Raw genomic sequence first — 23,154 nt, 5'->3', positions numbered from 1 at the left:
TATATTTATGGTACATATTATCATATTATATATGGTATGCAAGGAATACCATACTTAAACGGACAATAACTTTTGTCTCATTTTTTTAAATTCCCATTCATTTATGAAGCAACTACAAATATGTAGAATCTACATTGTAGACCTACCAGTTCATGCCAAACATAGATTACACATTTCATTGTACAATACCTGTATTACCTAATCCTACTATTCCATCATTCGATATGAAGTAAAAAATGACATGTCATCTGAAATTAAGACATTTCTCTATCTCACTTTAATTACTCATTTTCAACTTTACACCAGAAAATACAAATTCATTTGGGGCAGGAAAATACTGCCATTTTTCTGTAATTTGTCTTAAGCACTTTGTAGACAATTGTAGTACTGCAAAAACTTATAAACATTAGGACTTAAAAACATCGTTAGAGTCACAGTTTTCAGTTCCTTTGGGTACCATATTTCTTTCTTACTACGATCCCGTAAATCCACTTGACTTTTCACAATGTGTGCTAAATCTTTACGGTAGTTAAAAACTTATCACATAAATTTTTAATTGGTCGCTATTTCCACCCGCAAGCTGAGAATCACGACTGTTTTCTCCTACAAATGACAATGAGGATACTTTACTTTGTACATACCGTTTTTTAAGTCCTTTTAATTTCCTCGATCTTTCTTTCCTAGGACTGTGAGCTGATAAATCAACTTCACTTCCAACGAAAGTAGTTATTTTGGAACACTCCGCAGAAATTTCAGGGTTGGTGCAATTACTTGCATTTTCATTTATATCTTCAACCTAGAAAATAAGATATAAAATTATTTAAAGAAATGTAGTTCTGATATCTAGGTTATATCAGGTGATTTTCTGCATAAGTAAAATGCGCCTATCTACTAAATAACTGCATTTAGTTTGGATTGACACAAAGGGTTTTTAATAAAAGGCCAAGCAGCCCAGGACTATGGTTTAGTCTAAAAATACCGGTAAGTCCACATGAACTTAGAGTATATTAAATATATCAGAAAGATACCAAAATTATTTAAATATAGTAGCGTGTACCTATCTCGTTCCTAAGACATTGATATATTATTGTTAGGTACTGTAACGCGAAGTTAAACTGGTTTGCCATACACCGCTGCTTCGATAGGGTCTGGCGTTGCTGTCTACCTAGATTGCTACGGAGAACGTGAGAAGCTCGCTATGACGTCACAGAGCATTGAGTTGGAAGTAACTGGCATACAGTAATATGAATTTATAGTTTACAAATTGTATAATGATTTTGTATGATCTGTAAAAATGGCTAAATCGGTGTATTCATTTTTAGGGATCCCTAGTTGTTTTAAAGAAATCCACTACAAATTTTGGTATTGTCTCCCTTGCTTCTATGAAAAGTCCTATTACTTTAATCGAGAAGATTTTGTATTTGTCTTTGAAATAGGCAATCGTTTGATTGTAATGTTTAACTTATGCCATAGTTTAAAAATAATTTATAAATTTAAACGTAGTGAAATAGTCAATTGTTCATTGGCTGGTGTATGGTATGTAGTATTAGAATCATCGACAACTTTAATATACGAGGGGAAAGAAATGGTCGACAAGATTGACAAGGAATACATCATACCAGACAATACATTTATTGTCATGTATTTCTGAAACATTCTATAAGCCCATACTGCAAATTAAATTTGTGAAATAAACTGAATTGAAAATTCGTGCTATATCAATGTAGTTATGTCAGCTTTCCCGAAATTTGCTGCAGATCACATCAGAATTCCTGTAAAATAAATTTGAATTGCTGGATATTTCGATTTTAACAGGTCTTAATATAAACTAAAGAAAATAATATTAGGTCATTCAGTAAGTAATGGCAACAATACCGTAAATCAGCGCCCCTAGTGGTGAGCATTGAAATCTTTTAGTATGTAATAGAGGAGCAATTGTTGCATAAATGTGGAATATTAAAAGTCTTTAAGTAACCATATTTGTGAATACAGGAACTGTTTCTGATTTGTATTAAGTTATACACCCTAAAAATGTTCAGTAGGTATGAACAAAAATGCTTCATAAAAATACAAGTTGCCAGAGAAAAAAAATACAACTCAGTGCTTTACGGCATTACAAGTAGCTTGTGGAAGAGAAGTAAAACGATAACGAACTATTGCAAGATGGGTGGAGATGAGGCATTCGCTTTCAGTCAAGAGTTGTCATCCAAAGAGCTTTAGATCGATCAATGAGATAGAGATCCAGAAATGGTGCTGCAGATGGAGTTCACCATCTTCCAAGGATTTGGCAATGTATTGTTGAAATGGCAAGGGACTATATTTCAAGTGTGTAATGTTAAAAATAACCTAAATAAATGTAGTGTAAAACAGTAACTATGTTGCCATTACTTTTCGAATGCTCTGGTAAAATTTCTTAGACTGTCAGCAGATAGCCTTCCATAATGGTCTAGTGCTTATCATACTTACCACTAAATCTGAGGTTCACGGTTTTAAGTCCAGCCAAGGGCACTGGAGTCTAAAGGACGATAAAATTATTTCTTTGAAAGAGAAGAAAATAAAATTGAGAGGCCTGTGTCCTAAATTTGTAGCATATGAAAGAACCCTGTCCATGAATTAGATAGATCTAGATAAAATGTAATGGTCATTCACCGCCCACATTAAAAATTCATAGCCCATATGTAGCCTAATTTAGCATGTGTTGTCCCTTTTCTCATATGTAATGCATTCACTATTTATGATTTCCCCAGTCCCCCTTTAATGAGCAAATTTTGGTTGACATTGGACATCATTTGGAAAACGTTTTTAAAAATCACTTCATCATCTTCCGAAGGAAACAGTTCTGTGGTCACTACAAAGCTAGTGAATTTTTTTTTTATTATTGGATTATCTTACAATGCTCTACCAACTGCTATGCTTATCTAACATCTGAGTGAGATGAAGGTGACAATGCTAGCAAAAAGGGTCCAGGGTCCAGCGCCGAAAGTTACCCAGCATTTGCTCTTATTGGCTTGAGGCAGTGGCGGCTTGTGCCTTTCTTGGATGGGTGTTCACAAAAAAATATGAATAATGAACACACATATATTCTCGTATAGCTGAGTCACAGACAGAGATAAACGAGTTCTAATATACATGCACCAAATCTACGCATATAAAACCAAAATTAAAACCATTAAACAAGGGTAGAGTAAAACTAATTCATAGGACTCACCTTCACTGCTGTTGTAGATGGTGTTGAAGATCTGGATTTATTTGTAGAGAAACTCCATTCGCCTAGTTTTGAGCGATACAAACTTATCAATAACTATTACTGAAGTTTCTAATGTTGTTAACAAGTTTTTTTTTTTCTGCTGCCAACATAGTCAATGTATTTAATCGGTTTTCTGTCATGGTGTTACGGAGGAGTATTTTAATTCTCTTTTCATTTAATACACTCACAATTTCACACACGTCCGTCTCCAAACTTCAAGTACTGTATTACTGTTTCAACTCTCAATATGCACCAATGCAGCTTGTATTTTCCTTACTTTGCTGAAAAAAAGACAACAGAATCAGCCCCCGTGCGTAACAGTATTTTGAAAAGAAAGAGTAAAAAGAGAAAACGAGGAAAGAGGGAGAAAGGAACACGATGCCAGATCCAAGAAAGATGGAGCATCCCTCTTTCTCTGTCACTAGCACGTTAAGACTTGTGCGAGCCAGAGCTATTATAACCATTGTAACAAACCAGAAAATATTCTCGGCTCAGGCTATTTCACCCTGCTAGAGAAAAATTGTGCGAGCTGCTGTCAACGTGTCCAATGGAGATTTAAAGACACACGACAACGAACGGGACATTCTCTCGAGACAAAAAAAAATGTAGGAACGTCATTGCACATTGGAAAGTAATAGATGTACCTGTAATAATATTAATACAGTAATATGTATGATTATTGTTGGTTTTTAAGGTGTTCACGTGCTTCTGTGCTCATATAGAGGAACCGCCGCTGGCTTGAGGAAAAACACCGGAAAGAACCTCAACTAGTAACTTGTCCCAACCAGGATTTGAACCTGGTCGCTTCATAGTCAGGCATGCTAACCTTCACTCCACAGCAGTGGACTATTGAAGTTAAACTATATAAAGTTACAATGGTGCAAGTATTACAACCCAGTGATCTTACAGTGAGGCGTGGATTTTGTGAATAATGGAGTGTATGCCAGAGAAATTGACCCTAATCACCTTCTATTTTTGGATGAGGCTTAGTTTCATTTCAATGAAACAAGTATTGGTATTCCGAAAAACCCAATTCCTTCATGAAAAGCCCCTCTGTTATGTGAAAATATGGGTATAGTGTGCTATATAATAATAATAATAATAATAATAATAATAATAATAATGGCTTTATTTAACCTGGCAGAGTTAAGGCCGTAAGGCCTTCTCTTACACTCAATCAGGATTAAAACTTGCTTACACAGTTGAACATAAAACTGGATCGGAATTAAGTAATTACATACTGATACAATTTAGGTACATAATGAGATCAAAAGAGGTAGTTGCATAAAATTTACCTCATAAAATAAAAATAAACATAGTGGAATACATATTAATGTTGTTAGAATCAAATACGAATCACATAAAAACAAAAGCCAATAATTCAATAAAAAAAGTACACAGTAAAAATAAAAATAAACACATTAGTATACATATTAGTATTAGATTACAATTAAGTAGGATTTACATAATTAAACCAGAAACCGACAATTGAATAAAATGTACACAAAAAATAGATTAATAATAAAAAAACAACAACACAGTGGGATACATATTGGCATTAAGTGATAAATAAACACGATTTAGATAATAAAAATAAGAAACAAAAAAAATAAAAATAAATACAGTGGAACACATCCATTAAATATTTGCAACACATTAGGTCTGGCAACTCATCATAAGATATTTTTCTAATTTACATTTAAAGGAAATTAAAGTTCGGCAGCCCTTGACTTCAGGCGGCAGAGAATTCCAGTGACAAGAAGTAGCGACAGTGAAAGATGAAGAATAAAGAGATGATGTGTGCAGTGGTATTTCTAGCATGTTATCATATCGTGACCGAGTATTTAAGTTATGATATTGAGAAAGACTGTGGAATCGGACAGATAAGTAAGAGGGAGTAGAGGTGTGCAAAATTCGGTATAAGAGAGAAAGGGAATGTAACTTTCTCCTCTCATTTAACCTGAGCCACAATAATTTATCGAAAGAAGGCGAAATGTGATCGTAGTAGCGGACATTACAAATGAAACGAACACACGCATTATGAACACGTTGCAGTTTCTGGGATAAATCCACCTTGAGATCACTGAATAAAGCGTCACAATAATCAAAATGAGGCATAATAAGAGTCTGTACAAGCGTCTACTTTAATTTAGCTGGATAGTGGTACAATCTTTTTAATGAGTGAAGAGTGGAAAATACTTTCTTGCATGTGTGTATAAATGGTGAGAGGGTAATAGATTCCATTTTTTATAAACAAACTATTAATGTCCAAAGGTATTTGGAAATAATTTTGCATTTTGATAACATGTTCTCTGTAATCAGCATGTGGAGCATATCAGGTAGACAGTCAACATGGTTGGGAGATAATGCACTCACCTAATAGTATGACAAAGTTTGATATAGTGTATGATATGACAAGGTTTGATATTATATTATTTATGTCATACTCTAGATCAACCATTTTCAACTGGTGTGCCGCGAGAAAATGAAAATAGTAATAGTTGTCGTATATTGGAAGAATGTAAGTAAAATGAGTAATAAAAAAGTGAGTCCACAAGAGTCAACATCCAGGGAACTCAGCACAAGTCGACATTCCTCCTAAAACCCTTAAAATTCCTCCCTTCTTAGGAACCACTAGTTTAGATTATATGTGTGCCACAGGATTTTAAATTACACCTTTAATATGCCACATGTTGAACAACTCTGATCTAGATAGTGATTAATTTTCTTAATTTAGATCGAAATTTACGTGTAAAAACATATTGATCATATAATATATTATAATCCTCGTACCAAGAACAGGTCAGAAGAAATTACAAAACAAATTATTTCGGTCCTCCTCAGCCTTTTATGAAATGTTTTCGAAGGGATATTTTCCATAAAGCACGATTTTAACGCCTTCTCGTCTGGAGCCAATATTACATGTTTTAGAGATATGTTTTGTTTAGAACCTGTAGCTCTTATCTTATGCTTTTCGGTTCTAAAAGCCTTACAATTTATGTTTAAATGAACAGTAATTCTGAGAATAAAGACAAGAGCGAGACTCCTATCCCGTATCACACATAATTGATAATGTAAGCATTGTATTGAAAGATTTTAAATAATGATTAAATATGAATACTTTGCTGAAATATTTAACATTTAGAAGAAAAAGTGTAAAAGAATGAGCTGTTCAAGATTAACTGTTTCATTAGAAATTTGCAAAATTGATAATGAATATGTGTGCTAGCATTCTGTTACAGATGCAAAAAGGAGAAGTTAAGTTCTGGCCAAGATTGAAGATTTCAATAGGAGGAGCAAATGATAAAGTGAAGAAAAAATTATGAAAAAGTTTTTTAATGTGTTCTGCTCTGATCTTTTATTCATTTTAGACCTAAACTAAATCTTACTTTCGAAACTGTGCTTTAAAATAAGTCACTTTTAAATATACATATAACTTTGGATATTACGTCCAAAATACACTGGCAATATTTATTGCTGAGGTGCACGTGAAATTGTATCACATTGATGTTTCTTTCTGTTTCTTAGAGGAAGTACGTAACTGCAAAAAGAGGAGAATGGTTATCCAATTAGCAAAGTTGGCAACACAGTCTCAGCTTACAAATAAGAACATCACTTTATTAACTTACCTGACGTCACCAAGACAACAGGCGGGGCATAGTCTTATAAAAGCGGCGTGTGTATACCTTGGATAGCTTGAGCCGCTTCCGAAGGACGATTTCACCTTGTGTGGCAAACGCTGGCGGAACTCCACTTTGTCTGGACTCGAAACTGAAGTAGTTCGATCTTCGATTTTCTTCAGTTTTTTACATCAGTATACCAGCAGAGGTGAGCTTCATTGTCACTCTACAAAACTCACCTGACATTAACCATTCATTCATTCATGCTTTTCTGCTTATTTCCTTTCTTCCTCTTAGTCTCCACATATGATCCATGTATCTTAATGTCGTCTATCATCTGATATCTTCTCCTGCCTTGAACTCTTCTCCTGTTCACCATTCCTTCCAGTTCATCCTTTAGTAGGCAGTTTCTTCTCGACCAGTGACCCAACTGTTTCCTTTTTCTCTTCCTGATCATTTTCAGCATCATTCTTTCTACACCCACTTTTTCCAACAAGTTTTAATTTCTTATTCTGTCTGTCCACTTCACACACTCCATTCTTCTCCATATCCACATTTCAAATGCTTCTATTCGCTTCTCTTTACTTCGTCGTAATGTTCATGTTTCTGCCTCATACAATGCCACACTCCCCACAAAGCTCTTCACTTATCTCTTCCTTAGTTATTTTTCCAGAGGTCCGTAGAAGATGCTCCTTAATCATAGCCCTGCCGTAACTGAATATTTTCTATCATGCATCTAACAGTATGCAGACTTTTATTATAACCATATAGTAAGGTAAATATAAAATACTATTAGATTATCAAAGTTAGCTTAGTATAGATAGCAGGAAATGACCATTTGGGAGTTATTATGTTCTGACCAAACACCACAGAATTAAAACTTTTGAGTCTTGAGATTCATTTCCAGTTTCTTAACATAATTTTACAAAAGAAATATTTGAGTAACAGGTCACATTTTTTACATTTTTCTTTAATAACGGAAGTTCCCAAAACCTTTTTAAATCAAAGCAAGACAGTGTAAAGTGGGGGGTGGGGGGGAGAATTATTTAATGTAGATAAACACTAAAATCTAGTGGAAAAATTCAAATATCTTGGAGCAACAGTAACAAATATAAATGACACTCGGGAGGAAATTAAACGCAGAATAAATATGGGAAATTCGTGTTATTATTCGGTTGAGAAGCTCTTATCATCCAGTCTGCTGTCCAAAAACCTGAAAGAATTTATAAAACAGTTATATTACCGGTTCTTCTGTATGGTTGTGAAACTTGGACTCTGACTCTGAGAGAGGAACATAGGTTAAGGGTGTTTGAGAATAAGGTTCTTAGGAAAATATTTGGGGCTAAGCGGGATGAAGTTACAGGAGAATGGAGGAAGTTACACAACACAGAACTGCATGCATTGTATTCTTCGCCTGACATAATTAGGAACTTAAAATCCAGACGTTTGAGATGGGCAGGGCATGTAGCACGTATGGGCGAATCCAGAAATGCATATAGAGTGTTAGTTGGGAGACCGTAGGGAAAAAGACCTTTAGGGAGGCCGAGACATAGATGGGAGGATAATATTAAAATGGATTTGAGGGAGGTGGGGTATGATGATAGAGACTGGATTAATCTTGCACAGGATAGGGACCGATGGCGGGCTTATGTGAGGGCGGCAATGAACCTTCGGGTTCCTTAAAAGCCATTTGTAAGTAAGTAAGTAAGTAAGATAAACACTAAACTCAAACATTAAATTATTTCCATAAAATTAAGACAAATCAAAGACCTGTTCAATTTTGAGAGTTAATAAAAACAGCTAAACAACGAACTCTTTCAGTGCAATCTAAGAAATCAGAAACTTTTAATGAAGACTTTTATTAAAAAACACTAGCATGGAGTTCAAAACTATTCTTTTCAAAGTTTAAACAGTTTCCTAGGTTAGGATTCGAAAGACTCGAATTAAAAAAAAAAACAGGATCCGAAGATTTGAATGCATAGACCTACATATTCGCGATCATCCTCGGTGATCTAGTGGACATGCCTGCCCTCAGGTTCGAGGTTCGCGATTTCATGCGGCACTTAAGAGAACACTTCACCTGAATGAAAAGCTTTCAGATAAAATTTACTGACCATTTTCTCCCACGTAAAAATTACAATATTCTGGAAGTACCAGTAACACAATATATTCCTATTGGTAACTATACCTACATTCATACCATTCTTATACCGGTATATCCACAACTTTATTTTTAAAAAATTGTAATGGGAGGTTCCCCTTAACAACTCACATTCTAACTGGCCCAATGGGAGAATGAGTTCAGGCCCATTAATTTGATATTTTTACCCGAAGGTACTGCCGTCTGTCGGAAGAAGTTCTGGCAACCATGCGAAATGTGTGGAAACGCCAAAAAGAAATCACACTGTCATTATTGAGGTACATATATTTTGTTTTCATAGTATCTGCGAGATGCTACAGAATGGGTACCGGTATGATACCTTATGCCTGGAATGCTAGCATTATTACCTTATTGTTATAGCAAAATTAATAGTCTTATGAACTGTCATGGAGCACGATAGGGTCAGGGGTAAGGCATTGCACTGTAAGCAGGAAGGTCGCAGGTTCGGTTCCCGTTGGAATAATGGGGTTTTCTTTATTGTTCTACTTCTTGCGGACTCACCATGATCCTGGGTTCACTCTCAGTATGTAACAGAAATGGGTACCAGTGATATTTCCAAAGGGAAAAGGATAGTCAGTACGTACAACAGTTATCACTACTGCTACTCGGTACCGATTGTCTCACGAGGTAGGGACCTTTAAATCTCACCACCCTCAGGGCCTCTTGGGGACCTCAAATTGATAGATTTGCTTTCTTAGGATAATAGATTCTCTCTTATTGAACCACTCAATTGTTACAGAAGAACTTTTAATCTTTTCATGTTGGACATAACATTCCAAATGGAAGAATTTATTTGTTACAACATATTGTAAGTTGAAATGATAATTGTTTTGTTGCATGCAGTACCATGTCTCTGATTTCCGAGCCGAGCTTCAGTGCCTATTCATGGGCCAGCCAAGGCGGCTTTGGCAACCAGACTGTGGTGGACAAAGTGCCGCCAGATATGCTGTACCTTGTTGATTCTCACTGGTAAGTATTACCATCAATGCGGTCTATTTTTTCTACTGCTTACCAAATGAAAATATGAATCTAATTGAGAAACATACCATAATTGACATGGGGGATCAATTAAAATGTGTATTTTTAAATTTTAAAAAGTGTGTTTAAGAAAATATTTGGGGCTAAGATGGATGAAGTTACACGAGAATGGATAAAGTTACACAAATCAGAACTGCTCGCATTATATTCTTCATCTGACATAATTAGGAACATTAAATCCAGACGTTTGAGATGGGCAGGGCATGTAGCACATATGGGTGAATCCAGAAATGCATATAGAGTGTTAGTTTGAAGGCTGGAGGGAAAAGGACCTTTGGGGAGGCCGAGACATAGATGGGAGGATAATATTAAAATGAATTTGAGGGAGGTGGGATATGACGCTAGAGACTGGATTATCTTGCTCAGGAAAGGGACCGATGGTGGGCTTATGTGAGGGCGGCAGTGAACCTCCAGGTTCCTTAAAAGCTGTAAGTAAATAAGTAAATCCTGAATTTTTAATGACCTAACATTTTGGACCGTTCTCTAGCTATGAAAATGTATTCAGATTATCATCGTGCATTACAGGCACAATGTTCAGATCAAGTTTGTCGAGTATGGAGAAATTCGATATTCGCCTATGTTTGCTCTGCAGAAGGAAGCCTGTCGTGTTTGTTCCACCTTATAAAAGTATTTACTGTCCCACTCGTGTTTTAACCACTTAGGATTTTAGTACAGATCTTGCGATTAGTTTTTCATATGAAATAAAACGAGATTTTTAATATCTTGTTTGTCTCTCTCATGTTCAATCATTGCAGAACTAATTCAGATACTGTTTTCCAAGATTCGGAAGCAAGATGAATGGGCTAATGACTTCATTATTACTTAAATCTTGATTGCTTGAGTATTATATACATACCGTACATACATATGCATTTAGGACTTTTGAAATATGTGTGTATATGTGTGGTAAGTCATTGAAGTCTAAACCAGCATATGTATTTGGTAGCAGTGATGCAACCATAGATATGCAGTTTCTTTAACAATCTATGGATTTAAAGCAGTTAAAAAGTTACCGGTACATGCTTAAATATTTTATTAAAGGAGGTGCTGAAACTGACCATCTTTGTTGTTCACACATTTTTAGCACCTCTTTAAGAAATGATCGATTACTTGCTACAGTTCTCATTGGGAAATGTTAGCAATTTCCTGATGGACATTAAGTTTCAGTTCTTCCAGGATGTGTGGGTTTGTAATATAGGACAAAAGTCAAAGGGAGTTAAGTCGGGGGATCGAGGGGACCATAAATCCCTACCAAGAACTCTGTTCTGGTTGAATACTCTCTTAATTCCTATCATCTAAACATTAGCTGTATGTGCTATGGCAGAGTCCTATTTTAAAAACTACAAAATTACGTTCGCTATGGTTAATTCTCTAGGGGGAGGGACATAAATTGTATTCGCGTATATGTAGTAAATTTGTAACTGCTTTTATGCTCGACCACGCCGAAATGTAGTAATTATACACCTGGTAGCAGTCCTTTAATGCATGTCATTAAAGTACACCTATTCATTAAAGTTCAGGTTTTCGATTATTCTCGGATATGCAATTGAAAGAAAACAAGGGAAACGTCAAAGAGGTTGGAAATCCAATACTGTCGCAGAAGGTTATGTTCTGTTACTATAATAATTAGCGTTAATTGTAAATAATATTCAAATAAATTCAATTTCTCATCTCGTTTTTCAATTCTAAATCAATTTCCAGGTTATATCAAAATTAGTTCATGTTATTATCTACATTACATCAAGGTCAATGACATTATTGTTCCTCGGAAAAAATCAATACTTTCGCATCTGCGCACATCTCACAATTCACGAGCTATGCACAAGGTCACTTCCGATCTTCAGTCAATAAAATGAATACTTCTGAATAATTTCAAGTTAGAAATATGGTCGAGCCTAAAAAGTCGTATGAAACTTGCCTATAATGGTAATTAAGACGCTCGTATGAAAAATATGAAACTCGCTTGCGCTCGTTTCATAAACAAACACACTCGCGTCTTAATTACTATCATTATCAGTGGCGTATACTGGTTAAAGGGTTTGGGCTACCGCTGACCCTATTATTACACAAAATATATCTAACAATTACTTTAATTTTAATTACTATGGTAAAACTAATAATACAAAATTATTACATTATGTTATATTATAAACTTTTTCTTTTGTAATTTCCTTGGGCTACCGCCGGTAGCCCCGGTAGCCCGCAAAATACGCCCCTGATCATTATAGGCTCGTTGCATAATGTACTATTATTCCATAATTCACAAATGTGAAGGGCCAGCAGGACCGAGTATATTGAGAAATATACCATATACCATATACCATATTATTCCATAAGTTGTTAAGGAAACTGTGTATATATGGTTGCATCAACGCCACTCTAAAATATCCGCACACCACAATGAGCACTGCATACACTATAGCACAAACATGCTGGTTGCATTGCTTTCTCTCTAGGCTACATTTATATATTATGATATGTTATTCAGAATTCAAATAGTGTGTTTGGAGATGGAGAAAGAAGAAGTTAATAGACCACATATGCCTACTTTAAATTATTGTTAGAACACAAATTAATGCTGGAGTCTTGCGCTCCAGATGTCCAATTCAATTTTATTGACTGTTGTTATAGAATATGACTGTCTATACCAAATATAGCACTGATACAGAGCCAGAGTGAGCATTTATTCTCTTCATCTTATGCAAGAACAAAATAAACGAAAGATTGTTCGGATAGATTTGAAATTCATAGTCATTTTGTATTTTTGATTCCAAATAAAGACCTATTAAGTTTTAGTAAAAATTGTTACATTTCATGTTCTTCATTCCCAGATAAAAGATGCGAAAAACAACAATGTAACAGAAATTCAACTCATACAATTTGCGAAAGGTTAAAATTATGCATTTCGTATTGAGAATGTAAGAAAGGAGCTCAAGGCTATTGAGAAAACTCAGGTTACAGGAAAGTACAGAAACGGTCAGCCACTTACAAAGAATGTATGGAAATATATTCGTAATATTGGTATGTAAATACAAGTCTAATGGCAAGAGAGGAGTGGTTCATCCTATAAAGTAATGGACTAAGTGAAACTGAAAAAAATATAGAACATGAAGATCATACTTACGTAATTTTCATCCTTCTTCCAACGTGTTAGCCACCGGCGTGGCTCAGTCGGTTAAGGCGCTTGCCTGCTGGTCCGAAGTTGCGTTCGGGCGCGAGTTCGATCCCCGCTTGGGCTGATTACCTGGTTGGGTTTTTTCCGAAGTTTTCCCCAACCGTAATGTGAATACAAGGTAATCTCTGGCGAATCCTCGGCCTCATCTCGCCAAATATCATCTCGCTATCACCAATCTCATCGATGCTAAATAACCTAGTAGTTGATACAGCATCGTTAAATAACCAACTAAAATAAAAAAAAACCAACGTGTTCAGCATCATTGAGGTCCTGTTTGTTACCTCTTCATAGGTACCAGTTCCCTCCCATGAACCCCCTCTGGCACGGGCTCCTGGGGTTCGTGATTGGGGTGCTAGGTGTCATCTCCGTCATCGGTAATGGGATGGTGATGTACATATTTAGCACCACCAAGGGTCTGAGGACACCCTCCAACCTGCTCGTAGTCAATCTGGCATTCTCTGACTTCCTCATGATGTTGGCCATGTCTCCAGCTATGGTCATCAACTGCTACTACGAGACCTGGGTGTTGGGTGAGCATTATGCCGTATTCCACATACATTAAAATTGTTATGAAAGAAACTTCTTATATTTTAAGCATATACAGCAATACTCTAGGATGTGATTTCTGGTATCATTCTGATGAAAAAAGTTCATATAAACATATGTCATATTTTTTAAATAGAGTGAGTTTCGCCCTCCTGAATGTTTAACATAAACGTAGATATTATGAAGGTTTAAGCATTTAAATTATTTACAACAAAGGTACTGGGTCTATTATAAATTCATTAAAGAACATCCACGTTATTATACACCTGCAAAATCTGTATTGAAGCCGGTTTTCAAAGACCCTACCTTCTGCAGCAATGCATGTAGCCGTCCGAGTGTGAACCGTGCACGCTGCATTCCCTAACTTTGTTGTTCAGATGCTAGGTAGATACGTTATCTCTTACCGTGACCCTAATGTCACGAGATTTTGTGTCGCTGCTATCTTCTACTGTAACACATACAGCTCCAGACGTCCAGAAAGAGAGAGAGAGAGAGATAGAGAGTTCACAAGAATGCGTGTTACGGAAGAAAGAAACGTGATTTTATCCGAAAATATTTAAAATCGGACACATGTATATATTAATTTTTTCATCAGAATGATGTCAGAAATCACATCCTAGATTATTGCACAATCTTCGTGTATACAGGGTGAACCATAAGTATGTAATTAATTTCAAGGGGTTATTCTTTGAGATATTTCAAACAAAAATGTTTAATGCAATTTTACTCTTTTTTTTCTTCCTTTTAGAGATAAGAATTGTTACACTTACATGATCTGGCAGGTTTATACAGGCTTAGACCAACACTTTATTCTCTCTGCATTTTTCAACACCACGATAAATGTGGCAAATGTTGTTGTTGTTGTTGTTTTCTAATGCCAAGCGTTTGACAATAAAGTCATTTGACCTCTTGCACTCGAATATTTTTCAAAGATATTATCATGACCAGCCACTGAAGCACAGATTTTGAGGTGCTCCGAATCCATTTCTTGGTTTGAGTTGCACAATGGGCAGTTAGGGGACTGATATATTCCAATGCAAATTGCATTAAACATTTTTGTTTGAAATATCTCAAACTTGTGGCAAATGTGAAACAGACCATACGATTATGTATTGTTGTTTCAGTTTGATAAACGTTCAAGAAAGGTGTTCCAGTATGTTATGCACGACGCATTAACTGCTATACACAAATCAGAACTTAGGTCTTCCTCTGTTGCAGGTCCCTTAATGTGTGAGATCTACGGAATGTGTGGGTCTCTCTTCGGATGTGGCTCCATCTGGACCATGACCATGATTGCTTTGGATAGGTACAATGTCATTGTCAAGGTGAGTGGTCTGCGAAGTTTCTCTGAGACATACAGACACTATTCCGCAAGACACAGAAGGTGCGATCTTGTTCTTCGTATTGCAGGGATTGTCTGCCAAGCCCATGACGAACAAGGGAGCCATGTTGAGGATCCTGGGCGTCTGGGCCTTCTCTATTGGATGGACCATCATGCCCTTATTTGGCTGGAACAGGTGTGTGGTGGCATAGTCTTTCTAGAGGAATACACTGGGGTAAAATGCCGCAGAAGTCAAGTACCTGTCATTAAAAAAGATTAGAAATTGCGTATGAATATAAACTACAGATCCACATGTTAACTATTATTTTATTTAGTTTTTTTACTTTGAAACTGCTAATAAAGTAGCCTATCCTTAGCAAAGCATGATAATATCCATCTAGTTTTCCCCACTGCACAGTGGGCCAGAATTCAATCTAGCAGGAAAATATTGAAATTTTTAATGTTTTAAATAACGTTTTCTCGCTATATAGTCTCGAAGTACTAAAACTGATCTTCATAAATCTATATGCCATCAATTTATACCTAGCAGAATGCCAACAGGGCTGGCTGCTAAAAGTTGCTAAGTGTTACGAACCCAAGCACCGAGCGCCAGACGGTTTATGGCGGGTGTGATGTGAGGGTGATCTGTGTGTTGTTGATGTGGAGAAAAGTGTCTTTCTGTGATGGAAGTTTTAACAGAAGGTTCGTACTTCCTATTTCCATTATTCATACTTTAATTGTATGCGTGAAATATTGCCAGGGATGCGTTAAACATAGCTTTAAAATATTGCGGAATTATGTCTTTACTTCATTTTAAATTAGAGATATAAAAAGTGTTGCACCAGGTGTCACCTTAAAATCTACATCAGATTATAAAGCAATCCTTACAGTTTATTACAAAAGTTAAGATTTGCTTGCGTTTTTCTTATATTTGCGTTTTTATTTCAGAGGTAGATCCCCATATCCAGTCCACTGGGACTCGGATGGACTTAAACGAGGTGTTGACTACTAAAAAAGGATCTACACAAACTCTCACTGATTTCGTAGTGACAAAATTAGAAATACAACATTGTTCCAAGGATATTATACGGTGTGTCGAAAAAGTTGTGCGCACATTTAGAAATAATTTAGAAAAACGCTTGAAACAGTGCTCCAGGAAAAAGGACAGGTTTTTGCGTGAAGATTCGGAATGGTTAGTGAAATCAATGGACCACAGACATCCTCCTCCCTTCCCTCTACTTTTCCCACATGCCTGGCCGATTACTCCAGACTCTTTCTTATCTCCATTAATAAATTATTGTCAATATTTTAGTAAAACCTGAAACTTTTAAAAGGGGAATTAAATACACTGTAAATTCACAGGGCTAATGGCTTCAAAGCTGGGTACCTGGTTCAAATAAAGTGCACTGGTACAAAATTTAACATGGAGGCATGAGATAATTACTCTGCTTGTCATTAAAATTTCACTTTAATTTATGTGTCCCCAATTTAAAAAAAGGACATCAAATTTCCCCAAAGAGTTCTACAATAAATAAAAACTCGCCAAATGTCCAAGAATTTCATTCCATCTGTTTCAGGAGTAGGTAGACCTCAAAAATTGTTTGAAGAAAGTGACATGAAAGATCAGCGTTCTTAAAGTGAATTAGTTCTAGCTACTCAATTGTCTTTGCGGGGTTCAGGGAAAAGAGATGCAACATACGTTCTACAACAAATCACCGCAAATTACTCCAAAAAGAGCATCAGAGTATACAATAGCCTATAATAAATCTCCAACTTTACCAAGACCATATACACCAGAGAAAGCATTACAATTTTTAATAGATAACGTCACCAAACGTAAATACAATGTGCAGTGTTACCTATAGGTTTGCCCAAGAAGCCCAAGAAGCTAGACATTAGAGCATTAGAAAGTACTGTGAATATTATTCAAGAAAATTTTTACGAATTCAAACAATGTAGGATATCTTAAATCATCTTCTTTTTTTTTTTTTATTGGGTTATTTTACGACGCTGTATCAACATCTAGGTTATTTAGCGTCTGAATGATATGAAGGTGATAATGCTGGTGAAATGAGTCCGGGGTCCAGCACCGAAAGTTACCCAGCATTTGCTCGTATTGGGTTGAGGGAAAACCCCGGAAAAAACCTCAACCAGGTAACTTGCCCCGACCAGGATTCGAACCCGGGCCACCTGGTTTCGCGGCCAGACGCGCTGACCGTTACTCCACAGGTGTGGACATCATCTTCTTGTAACTCCTGATCCTATCATATCAAGTATTTATTAGTTTTAAGAAAATAAGAAAAATTCCTTTCCCGCTGAAGTGCGACAAATGTTGAAGGAACTCCATACTTACAGTATAAGTGAAGACGTGCGTGTGACAAGAAGGAAGGATGATGAAGCGGACGAAGACCAGCTGCAGCTGGAAGAGGAGGAGGAGGAAGAGAAAGAGGAAGGAAGATAAGGAGGACGATGATGCAGACGATGACTCCTCCTATTAGAGAATATTGGAAACTATAAGTTCATGAAAAGAACAAGTGATATACAATAATTAAGTACCTAGTAGGCTCCATGAAAATAGTTATTCAAACTCGCACTCATAGCTCATTACTACGGATAACAATTCCATACTGGCTTATTATTATTCCATAAGCTCTTAGAAGTCATTATTTAGTAAAACAGAGTCATTTAAAATTATATTCCATACTTATTTAATTTTTTCCCGCTAGATTTGAATTCTGGCCCACTGTGCACTGTCTCGATCTCTCTCACTTCTGAATAATGATAGCCTGAAATCGTGATTGACTGGAACTCAAGGCACAAATATATTACTTGAAGTCAACAGCATTTGAATTGGAGGAGACATCTTGACCTTCATCTATGAAAAATAAGTATAAAATTACAACTGTTAATACATAAAAGAACAAGAAGAAGAGGAAGAGTAGCCATTGTGAAACGTATGATGAAGGATAAGTGGAGCAGAGAAAAATTCTCTCCAGCACCGGGATTTGAACCCAGGTATTCAGCTCTACGTGCTGATGCTCTATCCACTGAGCCACACTGGATTCCCATTCCGATGCCGGATTGAATCCTCTCAGTTTAAGCTCCACCACCTCTTAGGTTCCCTCTAGTGGCCAACCCTCATGCACTGCGTCACAGATGTGACATTGGCACAATGTCCAACACAATTTTTCTCTGCTCCACCCATTCTTCATCATATGATGACGCAGAATTTCTGCATGGAAATATCATATTTACTTCGGTACATCGTAATAATATATGATATGTGAAAATAATCACCTGGTGATTTAAGATGGCGCTCATTTCGTCGGATCCCGGCCACACAGTCACTCGTAATGAGTGCACCTCTGCACATTAACGTGTTGGACATTGTGCCACTGTCACATCTATGACGCAGTGCATGAGGGTTGGCCACTAGAGGGAACCTAAGAGGTGGAACTTAAACTGAGAGGATTCGATCCAATATCGGGATGGGAATCCGGTGTGGCTCAGTGGATAGAGCGTCAGCACGTAGAGCTGAAGACCCAGGTTCAAATCCCAGTGCCAGAGAAAATTTTTCTCCATTCCACCTATCCTTCATCATATGATGACGCAGAATTTCTGCATGGAAATATCATATGTATTTCGGTACATCGTAATAATATAATAATATATTGTGAAACGTATTAGGATGTTAACAGTCCATGATTATATAATTATATAGCAGAATATTTAATATTTATATAGATTCAATTTGTCGGAGAAATGACAAAGCAAAATTTACAGAGAATAAGGCATATTGAACAAAGAATACCTGCTGAGTTATGAAAGTCTCAAGAGTTGCTGTTCAGTCAACTGTCTGAAGACAGGTTTGGATCCCACAAGTAGGATTGCCAACCCTCCCGTATTTCCCAGGATCTCTCGTATTTGCTCCTAATTTTTAACAGTCTCCTGGCAGTATTATTCTTCTCTTCGAGCATTTTTCTCCCTTATTTTTGGATAATGTAAAAATTTTTATTCTAAACATTTGATTTTGCCATGAATTATTTTTATTTATATGGTGAATTTTGTTGTTAAGAAATGAATTAAAATGTGCTGTCTTTATAGAAAGTAATGTTTGCCAGAAATGAATTTTAGTGTTCACCAGTCTAAAACCAAACCGTGTTAATATTATAAATTTGAAAAAACTGGCTAGTTTTGTTCTAAGCGCAGCTGCCAAAGTGTAGAATACCGTAAGGTTGTTTTTTAGTAACTGAACTGAATAATTTGTCTATTTTCTATGTGAAATTTTGTCGATTCCTTAGTCTCCCGTATTTTCTTCAAAAAAAAGTTGGCAACTCTACCCATAAGTGACACCAACAATGCATTACTAATTAGGCAACTAGGCTAGGCTAGGAGATAGTGGGGTAAGGTGGCCAATTCCTTTCCCCCTCCATTGCGTACATCGCCAACTAGCTACATATTACACTAATCAGACTTCAGAAGCATACAAACAATTGTTTTTCCTCTGACACATATCGTCAAGTGAGATTACTGCCTGATAATAGATGTATAGGGTATTTCAAAAGTCAGTTCAAACATTAAACTGCTATAAATATTATAATATTTGAGATAAGGAAAAGCAAAAACATCACAGTGTTGGGCAAACAACGGGGTTTACAAAACATTGGGAAGATATCCGCATTTCTCTTGTTCAACGTACCACATTCTGACTGCGACACCATGCACAGCATTTTGCAGATAATGTCTTGGAATATTGGCAATTTCTTGCGAGATTGCATCTTTCAGTTGCAGTAGGGTTGTTGGATGTGTCAGAAAAACTCGTTCTTTAAGGTAACCCTACAAACAAAAGTGGCCGGATTGAAATCTGGAGATCGCGGAGGCCACATTGTTGGAAAGTGCCTACTGATGACACGATCGCCAAACAGCTGCGTAATTAATTGTTTTGCAGGGATAAAGATGTGAGGTGGAGTGCCATCTTGCATGAAGATTACGTTTTCCATATCGTGATTCCTCAGTCTAGGGATGACGAAGTTCTGTAACATGCTGTAGTAGCGCTCCCCATTTACTGTAACAGTCTGTCTTATTCCATTATTGTCCACACCTGTGGAGTTACAGTTAGCACATCTGACCAGGAAACCAGGTGGTCCAGGTTCAATTCCTGGTCAGGACAAGTTACCTGGTTGAGGTTTTCTCCAGGGCTTTCCCTCAACCCAATATGAGCAAATGCTAGGTAACTTTCGGTGCTGGACCCTGGACTCATTTCACCGGCATAATCACCTTCATCTCATTCAGATGCTAAATAACCTAAGATGTTGATAAAACGTCGTAAAACAATATACTAAAAAAATTGCGTAATTGTGGTTCGTTTTCCGACCAAAGTCATCAGTAGGCACTTTCCAACAATGTGACCTCCGCGATCTGCAGATTTCAATCAGGCCGACTTTTGGTTGTGAGGTTACCTTAAAGAACGAGTTTTCCTGACACTGCAACTGAAAGAGGTCATCTCGCAAGAAATTATCAGTATTCTAATACATTATCTGCAAAATGCTTTGCATGGTGTCGCAGACAGAATGCTGTACGTTGAACAAGAGAACAGTGGACAGCTTCCCAATGTTTTGTAAACCCCGTTGTGTGCCCAACACTGTGATGTTTTTTTTTTCCCCCCTATCTCAAATATTATAATATTTATAGTGGTTTAATATTTGAACTGACTTTTGAAATATCCTATACATATCAGTCAAAACCTCAACCAGTGTGAGCCTCAAGAGTGACAAGCAAAAGAGTAATTAAATTGTTGGATTATAATGGGGAGCATGAGAGGATCATGAAGCAATGAAAGCAATTCAGCTTGATAACTCTAACAACAATTTCATTTTGTTTTTGTTTATAGACTTTTCTTCAATCGTAAGGACAGTGTTAAGAGTGGGAAAATAAATCTTAAATTATATGTAGTGTTTTCAAACAGAAAATAAAGACGAATTGGTCTTGTGTTTCAGGTATGTTCCCGAGGGCAATATGACGGCTTGTGGAACCGATTACTTGACCAAGGATTGGGGCAGCCGCAGCTATATTCTTGTGTACTCCATCTGGGTGTATTTTCTACCTCTGTCTACCATCATCTACTCATATTGGTTTATTGTACAGGTAATATATGGTATCTTCTCTAGAGGTGAATATTTCTTTATTTAAGCACACTTTTAAACTAAACATTCATTCAGTGTCAATAATATGATGGTAAGCAATATAATGGAGAACTGTTGGAAAGAAAATGGCAGGGAAAGCCAAAATCCTTGTAGAAAGTTATTTTATCACAAACATTGCAATAATAACATTGCCGGAAATCGGATGCTAATTCTTTTGATGAGAAGATACAGATTTTGGGTTTGCAATCGTGTGCTGATTCTAGAGAAATGTTATGAAAATGATATACATCTACATCATTTATATATGGGCTTTAGACAAGCATATGACACCATTATAAGCAAAGCATTTATTTAAGCACACTTTTAAACTAAATATTCATTCAGTGTCAATAATATGATGGTAAGCAATATAATGACAGCGGTAGTTAAAATAAATAACAAACTAAGTGACAGTTTTCAAATTAACAGAGGAGTTAAACAAGGAGATGCGCTTTCTGCAACCCTTTTCATACTAGTGGTGGACCTGATAATCAAACAACTAGAGATTAGAGGTAATATAAGCACAAGATTGGTACAATGTACAGCATATGCAGACGATATACTACTAATAGCAAGATCAAAGAAGGCATTAATTGAAAAGCTGGAAACTTTAATGGAAGAATCGGCACAATATGGATTAATCATAAATGCAAAGAAAACAAAATTTTTAAAATGTTCAGCCAAAAATAATGAACCAGAAAACTTACAGATGGATAATACTATTTTTGAAGGAGTAAAATCCTTCAAGTACTTGGGATCAATAGTAAACGACGAAAACAATATCGAGGAAGAAATAAACAATAGAATTGTTATGGCAAATAAAGCATACTTTGCAAAACTCAACCTATTCAAAAGCAATACACATCCAAACAAGCAAAATTAAGACTATATTTAACAGTAATAAGACCAATTGTAACATATGCAAGTGAAACCTGGACCCTAACTGAATTGTCTAAGTAAAAGCTCCTTTTTTTTTTAAAGGAAAATATTACGAAAGATATTTGGCCCAATAAAAGATGCAAACGATGAGTGGAGAATTATAAATAATAAAGAGTTAAATATTTTAATACAAAACCAACACATAGTAAACTATATCAAAGCGCAAAGGATGGCATGGTTTGGCCATATCAATCGTATGGACGAAGGAAAAACAGTTAAGAAAATATATAAATGGAACCCATCATTAAAAGAGCAAAAGGAAGACCAAAAGGTAGATGGAAGGAAAACATAACCAACGATTTGAAAACACTGAATGTAAAGAATTCGCCAAATCTTGTTCATAACAGAAAAGAGTGGCGTAAATTAATTGAGAAGGTCAAAACTTCGACGAAGTTGTAGAACCTGATGATGAAGAAGAAGAAGAAGAAGAAGCAATATAATGGAGAACTGTTGGAAAGAAAATGGCAGGGAAAACCAAAATACTTGAAGAAAGTCATTTTATCACAAACATTGCAATAATAACATTGCTGGAAATCGGATGCTAATTCTTTTGACGAGAAGATACAGATTTTGGGTTTGCAATCGTGTGCTGATTCTAGAGAAATGTTAGAAAATGATATAGATCTACATCTTTTATATATGGACTTTAGACAAGCATATGACACCATTATAAGAAAAGAGGCCCTGGAAGCAATGAATTGGCTGAAAATACCTAAAAAGTTGATGAGATTAGTAAAAATGACATGGAAAGATACTATATGTCAAGTGAAAATGGGAAAGGAACTAATGGAATAGAGTTTGTGGTACATAATGAGTACGTCAAGGAGATCCACTCTCACCAGTTGTATTCAATTTAGTCCTTGAAAAAGCAATTAGAGCCATCGAAACAAATCCTGGAGGCATGATTCATAACCGTTTAACCTAG

At 36.2% G+C, this 23,154-nt stretch overlaps 1 protein-coding gene across 1 annotated transcript in view; it reads left to right on the top strand.

The window, feature by feature from the left end:
- The first annotated feature begins 6,939 nt into the window (after positions 1 to 6,939).
- Positions 6,940 to 23,154, top strand: part of LOC138696024 (rhodopsin) — a 35,571-nt gene continuing 19,356 nt past the window's right edge. Inside the window, exons 1-6 of the mRNA XM_069820504.1 lie at positions 6,940 to 7,075; positions 9,872 to 9,997; positions 13,533 to 13,771; positions 15,006 to 15,112; positions 15,198 to 15,304; positions 21,105 to 21,252. Of these exons, the coding sequence (XP_069676605.1) occupies positions 9,876 to 9,997; positions 13,533 to 13,771; positions 15,006 to 15,112; positions 15,198 to 15,304; positions 21,105 to 21,252 (723 nt within the window). The 5' untranslated portion in view covers positions 6,940 to 7,075; positions 9,872 to 9,875. The remainder of the gene's footprint in view (positions 7,076 to 9,871; positions 9,998 to 13,532; positions 13,772 to 15,005; positions 15,113 to 15,197; positions 15,305 to 21,104; positions 21,253 to 23,154) is intronic.

This window comes from Periplaneta americana, chromosome 3 (assembly GCF_040183065.1).
Source record: "Periplaneta americana isolate PAMFEO1 chromosome 3, P.americana_PAMFEO1_priV1, whole genome shotgun sequence".
NCBI lineage: Eukaryota > Metazoa > Arthropoda > Insecta > Blattodea > Blattidae > Periplaneta > Periplaneta americana.
This window is presented reverse-complemented; position numbering and strand designations above follow the sequence as displayed.